Source organism: Caenorhabditis remanei, chromosome X (genome assembly GCF_010183535.1).
Source record: "Caenorhabditis remanei strain PX506 chromosome X, whole genome shotgun sequence".
Lineage (NCBI taxonomy): Eukaryota > Metazoa > Nematoda > Chromadorea > Rhabditida > Rhabditidae > Caenorhabditis > Caenorhabditis remanei.
This window is the reverse complement of record NC_071333.1, coordinates 7069645-7085553: the sequence shown is the minus strand read 5'-3', so window position 1 is coordinate 7085553 and position 15909 is coordinate 7069645. Positions and strand designations below refer to the sequence as shown.

Here is a 15909-nt window from a genome sequence, read left to right as displayed (position 1 = left end):
TCTAATAACTTTCTCTCTTTTTTTTTCGAGAATTATTTTTCTTCACCAAACATACATCGAAAACACTTGAATTTTTGTACAAATACCAATATGTACTACTCCTTCTTTTTTTCTCTATTTCCTAAGTTGTAATGTTCCAGACGTCATTTTTGAAACTTCAAATGTCTCATTTTCTGTTTTTCCACGTCTTCATCATTCCAATGGTTTCAGACAATGGATGCGCAAAAAGAATGCGTATTCGTGTCGGAGAAATCCAAAATATTCCCCTCGACTCGACTTTTCTTCTCGTTCCTATTATGCCTATGCTTTGTGGCACTGGCTATTGGAACATCGAACATATCACAGTCAATGGTTTGTATGGTCAAAAAACCTGATAGCAATTATTCGTGTCCCCTTGCTGAGCCAGAAGTTGAAGCTGTGCCATGCAATCATCCGAAACAGTTTGGCTGGAGCTCTATCCAACAAGGTAAGTCAGAAAAAATTGACTGTAAAAAATTAAAAGTTTCAATGAGTAGAAACTGAAATATTTGTTGCAGTGCTAAACTATTTTGTGTAAAAATCTCCTAATTTGGTTCCAAATTGATATTATAAAATAAATACGAAGTTAGTATTTAGTATCTTTCACTTCCTATTTTTACTAATTTCATACTTTCTTACTGAATGTGATCGCAATACCAAACCAGGTGACAGCATGTTTTTGGAATTCAAAATTCTTCAATTCTATCATCTTTTTTCTTTTCAGTTTTTCAATTTTTTTCTCAAATTCGTAATTTTTCAAGGTTTAATCTACTCGGGTCAAAATTTCGGATCCCTGTTTATGTTTGTCACCGGATGGCAAGCCGATCGTTTGAATGGAAAGTGGACAATCGTGGCAGCAATGGTGTTCATCATCGTTTCTAACGCTCTTCTACCAGTGTCAGCTGGCGTCTCTTTTGCCCTTGTCTTTTTTCTGAGGTTTGTCATTGATGCCACTTATGTATACAACTTTATCTTCTAGAAAAGATCACACTGTTTTTCTTTTTTCTTATCAAAGATTAGGAAACAGAAAGTGAGATTTCTCGTTTTTCGTTTTTCGTTCAACGTGTTCGTTTCTATATAGATTTGATCAGCAGTTCATTTGTACAATTTCTATGTTTAGTTACTGGGTTAGGTTTAGAAATTGAGAGATACAAGAAAAAATGAAAGGAATGATAAAGATTTATGGGAACATATGATTATTCGGTTATTTGTGACCAAGATAGATAAATAGATAAACAGTTTAGAAGAGAATAACATAGATCAAAAACAATATGTTATAGAACTGATAATGATGTCATAATATCAAAAATATGGTGTTAACTGAAAGGGGAGGTATCCGATAGTTCCAGATACCGAATATTGCAAATATTAATAGATTTATTTGATCTCACTCATACTTTTTATATTTCAGGTTTCTCACTGGAGTAGGTGATGCATTATTATCCCCTGCGTCCTCTTCTATGATCACTAGATGGTTTCCTCCGAAAGAACGACCGAGTGCACTTGGAATTGTGACCGGAGGTCGTCAAATCGGTTAGTTTCATTTTTATTTATCTTTTCTCCTATCTAGTCTTCTTCACTACACTCACGTTTTCTCTACTTCCTGACCTCTAATTCATTGAGTAACATGATAGTGAGTATAGTAAAGTAAATGAAACGGAAAATCGCATAATTAACAAACACAAACAAAAACAATCGTTTTTCTTCAGGAACCCTGATTATCTTACCGGTCGGTGGATGGTTATGTGGAAGTGATGGCAGCAAATTTCTTGGTGGTTGGCCAGCAATTTTCTATCTGTCTTCAGTGGTTGCTGCCGCTGTTTTGGTCATTTGGGTGGTATTCTCAGCTGATAAACCATCGAAACATTTATGTATTTCTCATGTGAGGATTTGGTGCAAACATTGAGTATAAGCAAAAACTAGTTACAGAACGAAGAAGCATACATTACACGAAAAATTGAAGAAGAGAACATTGGAAAGAGAAAACAACGAAAAAGTACCCCATGGAGAGCGATTCTTACCTCTAAACAAGTTTGGGTTGCGGTAGCTGCTCTTGTCTGTCACGAATTTCCATTAGTCATTATGCTCCAATTCTTACCAAAATTCTTTTCGGATGTTCTTGGATTGTCAAACACAGTGAACGGTCTAGTGTCGGCACTTCCAATGGGAATTCTTTTCCTTTCCAAGTGCTTGTCGTCTAGTCTAGCATCTTATCTCACTGCCAATGGGTATATGAGTGAGTTTCAGAAAAATAATTACAGTGTTTTAAGTTTCTGATTTGTAGGGAAAACTCAATCTTGCAAGATATTCAATTTCATCGCGTCCCTCGGTCTTGGAATATGTATCGCTGCTACTCCATTGTTCGGAGCCCTTCAACAATCTGTTTGGGCAATTATCATCCTATGTTTGGCAAACGCATTTGCAGGTACATCTTATCTTAGTCTACGTTTGTTATTATCGAAAGTATTTCAGGACTTCACACTCCTGGTGTACAAACAGCTCTGGTCCAACTTGCGCCAGCTTTCTCCGGAGTTATCACCGGAATTGCTTTTACAGTGGCAGCGTGTTTTTCAATTTTCAACAAACTTTTGATCAGTCAAATTCTAACGTGAGTTTTGAAATACTTCATTTCATTCAGCATTCCCTTATCTTTCAGGACCGGCTCTAAACAAGAATGGACGATTGTTTTCGAGATTTCAGCATTTGTAGCTATCCTACCAGTATTTTTCTTCTCCTTGTGGGGATCTGCTGAGAGAACGGTAAGTATATTCACTCAACTTTTAAAACAATGTTCAATTCGATAATTTTTCAGGAATGGGCCTCCAACCGAGTATCCATCCCAAAGGATGCCGATCAGAAATCCAATGATTCTGACTCCTCTACGTCTTCCACGATACAAGCCTTCGCCAAATATAGCATGTTCCTATCTCATGATCTCACGATTTCTGCCTAGTCCAACTGAAAATTAGCTTTATTTGTTCAAATCCATTTTTAGATCATTTTCTATTGCCAGCTTTAGTAGTAAATCTCGAATCGACGGGCGAAAAAATCTATTTGGTAATATATAAACGATATCATTTTCTGGCTAGTTCCGTTTCATTCAAACCAAAGTCCCAACCTTCTTTCTTTTCTGTGAATACGAATCATTTTTTGATGTCCCCCCTTCTCTCCGCCTGAAATCCGGGTCATGGATCAGATCACTGCATTTCTTCTCTAATTATGGACAATTGTAATTTATCTCAAAGTATGTTTGTGACTTTATGATACACAGCTTTATTAAGAAATTTATTGTGTTTTAAATAAAATTAGAAATTATTCATGGCCGGGCATGATAGGCATAAAAACAGGTGAAAATGGAAATATCGAAAAAAAAAACGTATTTCACCTGTCAGAAAGGGAAATGGCCTCTAGCCTCATGATACAGCTTGCCAAAAAAATTCATTTCGACACAAGTTTTGTTGTGACACTTTTCTTTTTTATCAACATTCTTTTTTGAGCTCCTAGTATGAAATGAACTGATAATGATACCTATGCTTATTTGGTTCATTGCGATTGTGCTGGTAGCACTACTTGCATGTCTGGCAATCAAATTCTTGGCTCTTCGTATCGTTTTGGCGCTAATACTAACACTTCCGATTTTGATCTCAATTGCGTTTTGTGTTCTTCGCAGAAGTCCAGTCACCGAAAGCACTGTAAGTTAAAAAATCAGCTTCATTTTTCCAAATATAAATCATTAAGAGCGTTGTATTCTTCAACAAAACCAGCGTCATTTCTGAGCGCGGAGAAGCTCATGGTGCTGTTCATGAGAACACAATTGCTGCTTTCCGTCAGGTGACTAGTTCAAGTAAGATCTATTCTCAATCTTTCGTTTTTAAGGCTAAAGCAAATGGAGCAGATACTATCAAAATGGATGTTCGGATGACCAAAGATGGAATGTTGATAATTCTTCATCCCGACAGTGTTATTACTGACAATGCGACTTATGTTGTCAGTGAAACACATTGGATCCAGATGAGCCTGCTCAATGTTTACGGGTAACACTTTTGCATTTGCGGCGTTCAAAGTTTATTTCTACTTCAGAGGTTCTAATGGAACCATTTTGACATTCGACGAAGCTGTATCCTGGTGTGAGGCAAACAAAATGAACATGATCTGGCATCTTCCAGAGTTTTGTGGCGACGTGAGAAATCAATCATACGCGCTACAAATTTTATGTTATCTCGAAAAAGTTTCAGCTGCTCACATACCTCCGTAACAAAATCATGCAAGACAACTTGTATGGGAAGGTTGCCGTGACAACCTACAACCTTCTGGCGGCTGGAAGAATGAGATGTACTGACTCGCAGTTGTTGATAGGTGAAAGCTTGAAAGAGCTGTTGATCATGTGAAATTTTGTTATTTCAGGAATGATTTGGAAGAGCACCGAATATTCGATTTCTGATGGAACAGCTGTAGGAAGCATGTACACCTCTTGGTACTTCTCCATGATGGACACATTCACCTATTGGAGCATTAGGTCCCTACTTCTACCAAAATTCCTTGGAGTGGATTTCTTGGCTACAAGTGTCGATGACGCAGACAGGTACCGAAAATGATCAGGCTCTTGATTTTTACGGAATTTTTCAGAGCCCTCATTGTGGAATCCGCTGCATCAAGCATCAAAACCTTCATCTACGATATCAAAACTATCGAAGAACGTAATTATTTTGCTCGTCAAATGGGACTTCCAAATCTCGTTAATTACCTTGTTGCCCTTGGAACTTCTTCCTCTTCTTCGTCATCCGGAAATTCGTCCAATTCTAGTCGGAAATCTAACTGATTTCGTATTTGATTTTTTGTTCTTTTCTGAATAAAAATCACAGTTGAAATTTAACAAGAGAAAACATGTCTAACATATTTATTTTATCTCAAAAACAAAGGGCAGTAAATGGGTAAACAAGGGAAATCAGAGTATCGTTTGGTATTCGATGGAACCGTAAGAAGTCACAGCATTTTAATGCTATTTTTGATCAGCTGTGTAAATAAATACAAGCTTTCAAAGTTTCAAAATCTACATTTAGTCCTACAATTAACTTTTATGAAGTTAGCTAACAATGTTGATTGCGTTTAGAGTCCATCGTTCAATGTCATAGACCGCTTTTGATGCTTCATGAAGCTCACTGTGAAAGTTCAGCATTGCATGGAATCCATTTTCATAGTTGATCGTCGTAGTTGGCACTCCAGCAGTCTGAAATCATTTGTTTTTAATTCAAAACAGGTTATGCTAAGATAATTATTAAACACTTACCTCAAGTCGATGCGCATAAATGAGTCCTTCATCCCGAAGCACATCGAATTCACAAGTAACAACCATTGTTTGTGGTAAGTTAGACAGGTCTTTTCTCATTAGTGGAGAGAAATCTGGGTTGGTGAGGAATGGTTCCATTAGCTGTTGAGCTTCCAGGTTCTTTCGCACTGCCCAACGTTGTGGGATACTGCTGTTTTTGTAACGCCGTGTGAGCTCAATCGTTTTTTCAAACACCATAATCTAAAACATTGAAATTTAAAGCAGTCGCCACTTTCAAATCATACGATTTACCTCATCAATTTTCTGCTTGAGATGATCAGCAACATGTCCATTCGACATTACACTTGGCACCAAATACGCCTTTTCGTCCATATTAATTCCTGCGTAGAACATGTAGTAGTAGGCGACTGACTCGGGATCTACCAAGGCATAACCATCGAGACGGGAATGGAAATATCGGTATGAGACTGTTTGCAAGTCTGCCATTTGAAGAAGTGGGTAGATCAAAACTTGTCCAGCCAACTTTGGAGATGCATTACGAGCAGCTCTACGTTGTGCAATGACTGTAGCCAAGTTTGCTCCAGCTGAGTCTCCCATAATTACCATTTTTGAAGTGTCAATTCCAAATTGAGCAGGTCCAAATTCCACAAAGTGTTCAATTGCAGCTTCACAATCCATAATCCCTCCAGGAAAAACGGTTTCAGGCGAGAGTCGGTACTCGATAGAAATGAAAAGGGTCCTTGTCTCATAAGCCATTCTTCTAACCAATGAATCATACATCTCCACGTTTCCAAGAGCAAAACCACCACCATGAATGAATAAAACAGCTCCATCAGTAGAAGTTTGGTTGTTGATTGGTCGGTAGACTTTCACAGGTGTCCCATTCCACTTTTGCCACTTGATTTCTATTTCTCCGTGTGTGTTGACAAGAAGTCCAAGAGATTTCGATAAGAAGTTGAGAGCTCCGCGAGTCCATTGAACCATACTGCTGGCTTTCGAGAACATGTGACTCTGAAATTTTGTTGGCGGATTATTATGTTAGCAGACTTGAGTTCGAGTAAATTCTTTTCTGCTATTACAAAATCACATGGTAACAAGATAGGTTAGATTGCAAAACTTGGTGGTTGACAAATCAATGAGATGGAAAAAAACTCGTTTGAAATGCAGTTTACATAATTTTGATCATCTCTTGCATACCCACAATTCGAATTTTTCAAAGAAACATCATACTGTTTTATTGAGAACAATAGAAATACTCACCGGATAATAGTAGGCAACTCGTAAAGCTGGCTCCACAATATGCATTACTGCCCGATCCCATGCACTGACAGTGAATCCATCGGGAAGTGGCTTGTATAAAGAGTAGCAGGTTGCCCATATGGTTACTGTGGCAATACCGATAATAAGATATCTCATTCTTTTTGACTCTTCCTCTTTTTTTGACATTGTATGTAAAGCAAATTCACAGAAAACTATTCACAGATATTAGGTTGAACCTGGAAAACTGAATTCGGTTAAAATAAAAAAGTGTGAGAAGAAGAAGGCAGAAAAAAGAAAAAGGTCTCGCTGTAAAGAAAATAACCAAACAACATTCTAAACGCTATAAGCCTCATCACCTTTTCGAAAATCGGACCATAGAAGAAACAAAAATATGTGTAGATGTCTAGTGAGATTTAGAGAGAGAGGGTGAAGGTCACTAGGTCAGTAGCAACGGTAGATTTACAATGGTCCGGTTGAGGAGAGAGGGACATATGTATTGATCTAAGATCTCCCTCTGCAAACAGTATATACACGTAAGGCGAGGTAATTCACGTTGTGACAAAAGATGAGAACGAGGGATACACATATGGCATAATGTGAGAAAATTGGCACATGCCTAACTCAATGTGGTCAACTTCTGTCAACAATTTGTAAAGTCAAACTATACCCAATTGAAGAAAAAACTATAAATGATCCTAAACGAATTAAATTTAAAAAATAATGTTTACAAAGTTTTTCCTAACAGTATCACTGATATCATGTGGAAATGTTTCGATAACAATACGGAAGTGAACTGAAAATTACAATCACACTTTCAGAAAAATGAAATCAAGATTTTTGAGAATAACATGTACCAGAAATAAGAAAGAATCGTATTTCAATGATACCGGTTGATACAATATAGACATCACGACCGAACACCAACATACATATATTTGCTGTCATGAAAGTTTTGGAGAAACGTAAATTAAAGTTTACCTTGATTTTTAGTGAAATTTTGGTAGCAAGGTCAGACCAAGAATACACGAAAAAAATTTGTAGAAAATAGACCGAAAAATGTTCAGAAGATAGGATTAGTTGAAGTCACATACGTGGAACGACATCAGATTATTTTTTCTCCTTTCAGGTTTTTCCAAAAAAAGTGAAAAGGTAACCATCCTGGATGTATCAGAAAAAAAGAAAAAGTGAGAAAGTTGAAGAAAAACAAGCGAATAAAAAAACTGAATTCATTCGAAAGAAACATTCTGAAATGTCTTATCATTAGAAGAAATCTCAATTTATTACAACACGGGGAATTCTCAGAATTTTCTAGAAAACGTCAAATGGCGGAACAACTAACTTTACAAACTGCGGTCAACAATGGTACTAGCTTCATTCTTACCTAAACTGTTTCAAGGTAGCTGACCGGTAAAAACCAAAGAAAAAGTGTAAAAACTTTGAAGGTGATGAAAAAAGAAAGTTTCTATTGGACATAGAGAGGTCAAACTGCTATTTCTAAACTAGAGAAGTGTAAAAAACAAAGGAAGAAGCAGAGAAAACCAGAAGTTTACTACGATTCACAGTTTTTCTGTTTTCAGATAACATTCACGACAATTTCTCATTATTCTTCGTCATAAATTTTGTATTCAGAACAAACTAATTGGACCTACAATAATCAAGTTCATTTTTTCATCACTGATTTCAACTGCTCGAGTGTTAAGTTTTGAAATAATTATTCGAATTTATAGAAATAATTTTTCTGAAAGAAACTGTATTTTTAGAAGTTAAGATTCTATCTAAAAACACCTTTAATAATAATGAAATGAAAATAAAAAGGAATCTGTGAATCAGATGTCTTGTTGTAAAATTAGAAGCAGGTTCGATTCATTAACGTCATGACAAAACAACTGATGGGCAGCTTCTGCGTGTCCAACAGCATCAATTTTCTAGAATTGATTTGCTGATTTTAATTCCCAATTTCAGAAAATAGAGGATTGGAATGTATAGAAAAAAGATAGTAATTTTCGATTCATGTCATATGCATATTTTGAATCCGGTTCTGCCAATTTATCATCAAAACTTTGAATTGTGTTTTGATTGTTTTTTTTTTCAATTTGGGTTCTATTTTCAGATAAAAATTGAGACAGAACACGGAATGTCACAGGAAACTGTAGTTTACGTTTGAAACTACAAGTATTGTTTTCTTCTAGACTACATACATACTACCAAAGAAAATACTTGATCTGCTATTTTAATTCTTCGACTTGTGCGGATTACGAAACAAAAGATATCTCTAAGCATTTATGACATTTCTCTTTTTTTTTACATCAAATGCAAATGACTCATGCGACACAACTTCCTCCCGCCCCCTCCTTTCGTTTTTATCCCATTTCTCCTTTCTTCTCCTACCCATCCGTCAAAGAATAATTCTTCCGTTTTTTGGTTCTTTGCCTCGTTTTCAATTCAACAGTAACCAATTCATTGAAATGCATTTATTTATAGTTACAAACACAGAAAAAATGATAATAAAAAATAATGGTCACCCAGAGGGAATTGCAGTAAAAAAACGTGAAATGACAGGTTGCAGTAAGAATTATTTATAAGCAGGTAGTGGTATCAACAAAGATAAATAGGGCGTGTCAAAATAACTTGCAGAGAAATTGTGTTTGAAAACTTTGGAAGTTTGAAAAAAAAACACCGAAAAAAGTTTCTAGAATGGATACTGACCAACATTGATAAGAATAAGGAAATTCGTTTCTTTTGGAGCGTTGAGTTCGTTGGTTGCATGATCGGAATGAGCTCGAACACGAACTTGACGATGGTCTCCAGCTGCCAGAACTCTATTGGTCCAAACTTGAGCATGTCCACTCTTCACTTCACGGATGTTGAATGGTCCGGAGCTCATTCTTCCTGAATGAAAATTTTTGGCTTTAGCAGATGTTATTGAATTGTTGCTAGTTTACCTCTAGTGAGTGGTCCTTCCTTGTCAGAAATGGCATATGTGGTGTCATTGAGTACCTTTCCACTCTTATCGTAAGCAGTAAGTGTAGCAATGTGAGAAACTGAAATTATTACATATTTTCAAATATATTTTACCTTGAATTTACCTGGAAGTCCACTTGGAATAGCCAACATGTGCACTTGAATCGGAGTCTCTGTGCAATTCTCACATTCCGGTTCACAATAGCGGTCATCAACAAGTGTATAGTTAGCTGGACATGGATCATCAATACACTCATAACCTCCGAGTTGATTGAAACACGCTTTTCCATCCTCACATCTTACTGACTCACATTCGTTGACATCTGAAACAAACTTCTGATTTTCTTGAGTTATCTGTGCTATCTATGTACCATAACATCCATCTTCTGCAAGTTCGTATCCTGGTGGACATCTGCATTGATATCCTCCGTCGGTGTTGATGCATTCGAAATCACAAGGCAAATGGAATTCACATTCATCAATATCCTCACAGATGTTACTGCGTGGGTTGAATGCGTATCCATCTGGACAAGCGTTTTCTCCGGCAAGAATCTTTAAGCGATGGGTATTTCCGTCTTTGTCTACAAAAAATTGTTATCATTCAATTTAATGCGTCATATTACATACCAATACAGTCTCCATTCTCATTGATAGTTCCAGAACAGTCAGGTGTGTCAATCACAGCTGATTCAGAGTGAAGTTTCTGCTGGTGTTCAATCAACATATCATGTGTTGTTGGCCCGAATTCTGGATACATGGCACTGCCATCATACATATCTTCCATTGGGTTTGCTGGATATGGAAGCAGAGCTGAAGCGATATAAAATGAACTAAAAAAGTTATTCACTGTTACAAACCGTCTGATTCAGAAGTTTGTGGATACTCAGGTGTCGAAGTAGTTGTTGGTATCTCCTCTTCCAGCTCTTTCATTGCTTGTCGTCGTGCCGGACTTCCTACATTTGAAGAGTCAGCAATTTCAATGCCACTTCCTTCGAATCCGGTCAGAGGCTTGACGTCACCGTCTAGAAACGCTGTTAGGTCCCACGTTTGGAGACACCCCACCGACCGGACCCCGCGGAATAGTTTTTTAGTGTGTGGACGCATGAACCGAGGAATTATCACAAGTATGAATAAGTATAGAGAGAGAGAGTTACGGTCAGTGAGGGATATGCGGGGGTGTATGTGTTTGTATGTACATTGTGTAGTGAAAAATCAAACGTGTTGGTTAAATGAACTAATTACGAACTAAGAACAAACTAACCGTAGACAGTCAACTTGGTATCGTCGAATGCTTTTCCGATGGAATTTGATGCCACACATTTGTACACTCCTTCGTCGTATTTCTCAACTGATAACAACACCAAACTGTTGTTAGGAAGGGTGTAGATAGCATCATCGTCTAACATTTTCTGGTCATTCTTAGTCCATACAACGTTCGTTGTCAATGGGTCACTGCTGACTTCACAATCCAAAATAACAGAGTCACCGTGATCAACTCCGACAGAATCTTCTGTTTTAACAGATGGTACTTCTTCGAAAACTGTTTTCATGTGAGGAATTGAGTAACGTCTTCTGTTTCTGACTTTGCAAGTGTACAGCTCGAGATCTCCTTCCTTCAAACTGCTAGTATCCAGAATAACCAACGATCCGTTGTTCATGAAATGAATACCAGCCAAGTTCTTCGGCATTGGAACTCCATTGTACTCCCAGGTGACTCCTCGACTGTACGCCTGGTTCTTCTCGTAGCAAGTAATAATGGCAACATTCTTCTTTACATTAGTCGGTCCAGGAGTTGGGAGAATGATGTTGTCCACGTTGATAAATGCAGACACAGTACTTGTTCCAACACTATTCTGAGCCATACAAGAGTACTCTCCAGAATCCATAGTACTGTTCAATGGAACCTTTAGGTACGAGTAAGCAACTTCAGTTTTTCCGGTTTCAATAAGTTTTCCGTCCTTGGCCCAAGTGATGATTGGGTTTGGTGGACCAGCTGCAGAGCAACGAAGCTCTATTACTGCTCCTACTGCAGCAGTAGTGTTTTTGGGTTTGACGATGAATTGTGGTGCAGCATGAAGAAGAACAGTTCTAGAAGATCTTGGTCCAGGCATACAACGATACGCAATCGATCCATTGAGAGAAGAATCTTCAACATCCTTCCATGGAAGAAGTTGTGGATTGTCATCTGGAGTGTCTCCTCTATCGATCATGTACTCTGTTTTCTTTGGTTTCCCCTTCTCGTCACATTCGACCCAAATTGGTGCTGGTCTATCAGATGGCTCTGAAAACAATCAATGAAAAAGTGTTATTAGCTTCGGAACCTACTGTTGACAATTAACTTTCTCGTGGCAATCTTTTGACCGGCATCTGACTTTGCAATACAGTAATAAAATCCGTCATCGTCTGGGAGAACATTTCTGATGGCCAATGTGGTTCCAAGAATTTGGTATTCTGAAGGTATAATGTTATCACTGAACAGGTTCAAATAACGATGACTCACTCTCATTGTTTTGAATGGCAATGTTTGAATCTCTCATCCAACTGATAACTGGTTCTGGAATTCCCGTTGCATTACAAGAGAGGAATACAGTTTGCCGTGGGTTGGTGGAAACATTCATTCTCTCTGGGACGACTTCCGGAGCAACTGAAAAAAGCATCAATATTGGCATCGTATTCAATTTCTGTAAAACTTACTCATCACAATCAAGTCAACATCCTCTTCAGCAGTACCAACCCAGTTTTCAGCTTTGCAGGTGTAGACACCAGCTTGTGAAGGTGAGATGGAAGAGAAGATCACTGATTTCTTTTTAGTGGTAGCTGTCTCGTCAACACCGGCTGAAACAGTTATTAGTTGTAAATGTTTTGAACGGAACGACTCACTGTTAGTCAAGAGCTCATCATCCTTGTACCAAGAAATTGCTGGTTGTGGAACTCCAGAGGCCTCACACCAAAGTGTCACTTGCTCTCCCTTGTGTACCACTTGAGTTCTTGGTCTTTCCAGAATTTTTGGAGCCACTCCAACATTCAGATGAGTGACTTGAGTTGCATTTCCTGCTTTGTTTGCAACAGTACAACTGTATTCTCCTTGATCGGTAAGTCTGGTTGACGGAATAACAATGAGTGCCTTCTTCTCTTGGAATTCAATGTTGTTAGATGGAAGTAGTGTAACACCATTTTTAGTCCAAGTGATTTCAGATAAATCTGCTTCAATGTCACATTTGATTTTTGTTTGTTCTCCTTCGGAACCATTGAGGGAACGAACACCGGAGCTGCTGATCTTTGGAGCCACTGAAAATGATTTGGTTTTCAAAGATAATTTTTTTGTTTTGATGTGACTCACTGATCGTTTGCACCTTATACTCTAAGGTGTCAGTTCCAGCATCGTTCTTCGCAGTGCACTCAAAGCTCATTGAACGTTGTTCTGCTTTTTCGACATGTAAAGTTCCATCGTCATCTGAAAACCAAATACAGTTTCAATGAAAAGTTAAAATTTCAGAACATACGAATTGTGTATCCATTTTCACCACTCTTGATCTGTTTTCCATTAACTGTCCAACTGATAGCTGGTTCTGGATATCCACGTACTGCACAGGGCATCGAGAACTCCGAGTTTGAAGAAGGTGTCAGAGATTCTGGAGCAACTGAAACAATTTTCGGGAACACCAACACTTCGAGAGTGTAGGCTTGTTGTGCGGACCCGGCTTCGTTAGTAGCTGAGCACAAGTAGATTCCAGAATCCAAGCTTCTTGCTTCAATAATTGTCAGTTTTCTTCCATCAGCCATGTATCTGACTCCTTGGACACCGGTTTCGACACGGTTTCCGTTTCTGAGCCAAGAGACTTGAGGAGCTGGATATCCTTCAACAAGACATTCAATGACAGCGAGTTCTCCTTCAATCACTTGTTTGGTTCCTCCGTTTGAGATGATTGGTGCTTCTAAAATAGTTATGGATTTTATAGATTTCGGCAAATCAAAAAGTTCACTTACGGACTACATCCACATTGTACATCACACTATCCTTTCCAGCAACATTTTCAGCATAACAAGTGTAGACGCCCTTGTCGGTCAACGAGATGTTATTGATTTGAAGGAAAGAGTTATCTGATGCAAAAGTGATTCCAGGTGTTCCGCGAGAAATTTCCTTATCTCCAAGTGTCCAACGCATTTTTGGTTTCGGCTTTCCTTCAGCAAGACATTGGAGTGTGAGACTTTGTGATGCTGGCAGTCTTGGCGACATGTCTATCCCATCTCTGTTAATTTCTGGTGGAACTAACACATCAACTGAAATACTCGACTCAGATGTTCCTGCAGCATTCATAGCTTGACAAGTGTAGTCTCCGACGTCTGTTTTCTTCAGATGTGGGATGTCGAGACGTGTTCCTTTCAATGAAATTCTTGGTCCATCTGGAGAGTCAAAGATAATAGAGCCGCCCTTCATCCATTTCAGTTGTGCAGGTGGGTTTCCGCTGGCATTGCAGAAGAGTGTGATGGTCTCTCCGATGGCTTTGATCGCGTTGTCAGATCTTGTTGAAACGACAGGTGGAGCTGAATTTTTTTTGAAAATGTTTCTCGTATCAAGAAAAGCGTAAATGCAAACTTACTGAATACATCAAGAAGCATTTCTAATTCTTTCACTCCTGCATCATTTTCAGCTACACAACTCCATTTTCCGGCATGATCGGAGTCAGTTGACAAAATCTGAAGAGTTTGTCCTTGCTCCACTATTCTGATGTTTTCGTCATCTTAAGTTTCAATTTGTTAAGTAAAGTAAATTATTTATAGTTCTACCTTTCACTTCAACACCATTCTTTAACCACTTGATAGTTGGGAATGGATGTCCTGTGACTGGACATCTCATAATAGTCGGTTGATTGATGGCCACTTGCGGTTGAGCTTCATTTTTGGTGGTATCAATGACAGGTGGTGCTGCAAGTAGTTACGACTTTGGTAAAAGTCAGTTTTGTAAACATTTCGCAACGATATCACATCATATCACACTACACAACACATCACAACAATTTTGAATCACAACAAGCTTTATTATTCACTCGAGAAAATGAAAATGAAAAATTGCACAAATATGAACAAAGATCAGGATTATACGAAACAATAGAACAAACACAATGCACAGCAAAATGGTATTAGTTTCGAAAAAAAGACAAAGGACAAGCCAGAGTCGCGAGTAATCATGAAAATAGTTCCTGGAAAATGAACAGATCAAGTGAAAATTAAGTCAGATGCATGAAAGAAATTAATAAATTATGGCTATATACAAGTGTAGTGGGAGACTCAGAGACGCTTCAATCTCCTATTATTGAGGGGATACTTAAGAAACCCTTTTCTATTTGGTGGCAAGGACTCAGCACTTTTTTCACGGAGGAAGACGTGTCTAAAGGGGTCATACAAGAAACATCGAAGGACTGGTCGAATTCTTTTCAAACGAAAGTTTCTAGTGGGGTGTTGAACAGTAGCCTTGACATTCATGGTTCCACTAGCTCCGGGAGGATGGCCAAGTTGAGGATTATAGATCCAGGGAAGTGGTAATCTAGTGGTTGTGGTAGTAGTAGTAACGGAAGTAGTGGTAGTTGGTCTAGGAGTGGTAGTGGTAGTAGTAGAAGGTCTAGTTATGACAGCTCTAACAGTTTGTTTTCTTTGTCTTCTTTCCCAATACTCCTTCTGTCTCCTTATACTCTCATCTCTCTGTCTCTGAAGTCCTTCCTCGTACTCCTTCAGATACTCCTCATACTTTCGCATATGCTCACGATACGTGGCATCTGCCTGCGATTCTCTGGTTTTAGTTACATCATGCGGCATATGGCGAGCAATATAGTTATTTTCGAGCTCACGGCACTTTAGAGTTGCAAGATTCGTACACAAAATTTCCACTTTGAACTCCAGAGTTGCTTCTCCGGCGCGATTCAAAGCAATGCAAGTGTACATTCCGGCGTTGTCCAGAGTTGCTTTGTTGATTGTGAGTTTTCTTCCGTCATCAGCAATCTGAACAATAGTTAAATTAGTTATTTGATATTATTTAGTTAATCTCACATGAACATTATCGGTATCAATACCGTCCAATGCAACACTGTCTTTAGTCCAAGAGACATCCATGACTTGGTCAGCGACATCATCAGCTACTCTAATTGGACAAGTCAAAGTGATTGTATCACCTTCCCGCTTGATTGTTGGCGTTGTTCCAGTGATATCGAAAGCAGGTGGAGCTGAAAACAAGTATTTTAGAAATTGTGAATAGAGAATTTCAACTCACAAAGAACATCAAGATTGAAATCGTGGGACATCTGTCCTCCGCGGTTGATAGCAGTACATGTGTATCTTCCTTGATCTGATACCTTGACTTTTTCAATTCCAAAAGTCTCATTGTTTTG

At 38.3% G+C, this 15909-nt stretch overlaps 3 protein-coding genes across 3 annotated transcripts; 2 read left to right on the top strand and 1 right to left on the bottom strand.

The window, feature by feature from the left end:
* Positions 1 to 213: 213 nt before the first annotated feature.
* Positions 214 to 2971, top strand: GCK72_023351 (uncharacterized protein; the record flags this gene model as incomplete). The annotated part of the gene is made up of 9 exons (XM_003106728.2): positions 214 to 466; positions 780 to 954; positions 1430 to 1551; positions 1728 to 1900; positions 1948 to 2254; positions 2303 to 2443; positions 2491 to 2626; positions 2675 to 2777; positions 2831 to 2971. The coding sequence occupies 9 exons, from the start codon at positions 214 to 216 to the stop codon at positions 2969 to 2971; spliced, it is 1551 nt and encodes a 516-aa protein (XP_003106776.2).
* Positions 2972 to 3548: 577 nt separating this feature from the next.
* GCK72_023350 (uncharacterized protein) lies at positions 3549 to 4837 on the top strand (the record flags this gene model as incomplete). The annotated part of the gene is made up of 7 exons (XM_003106678.2): positions 3549 to 3710; positions 3757 to 3849; positions 3895 to 4052; positions 4099 to 4198; positions 4254 to 4374; positions 4423 to 4600; positions 4645 to 4837. 7 exons carry the CDS (start codon positions 3549 to 3551, stop codon positions 4835 to 4837), a joined length of 1005 nt encoding a protein of 334 aa, XP_003106726.2.
* A 264-nt stretch (positions 4838 to 5101) lies between these two features.
* GCK72_023349 (uncharacterized protein) lies at positions 5102 to 6751 on the bottom strand (the record flags this gene model as incomplete). The annotated part of the gene is made up of 4 exons (XM_053735358.1): positions 5102 to 5245; positions 5306 to 5545; positions 5597 to 6316; positions 6566 to 6751. 4 exons carry the CDS (start codon positions 6749 to 6751, stop codon positions 5102 to 5104), a joined length of 1290 nt encoding a protein of 429 aa, XP_053578924.1.
* Positions 6752 to 15909: the final 9158 nt, after the last annotated feature.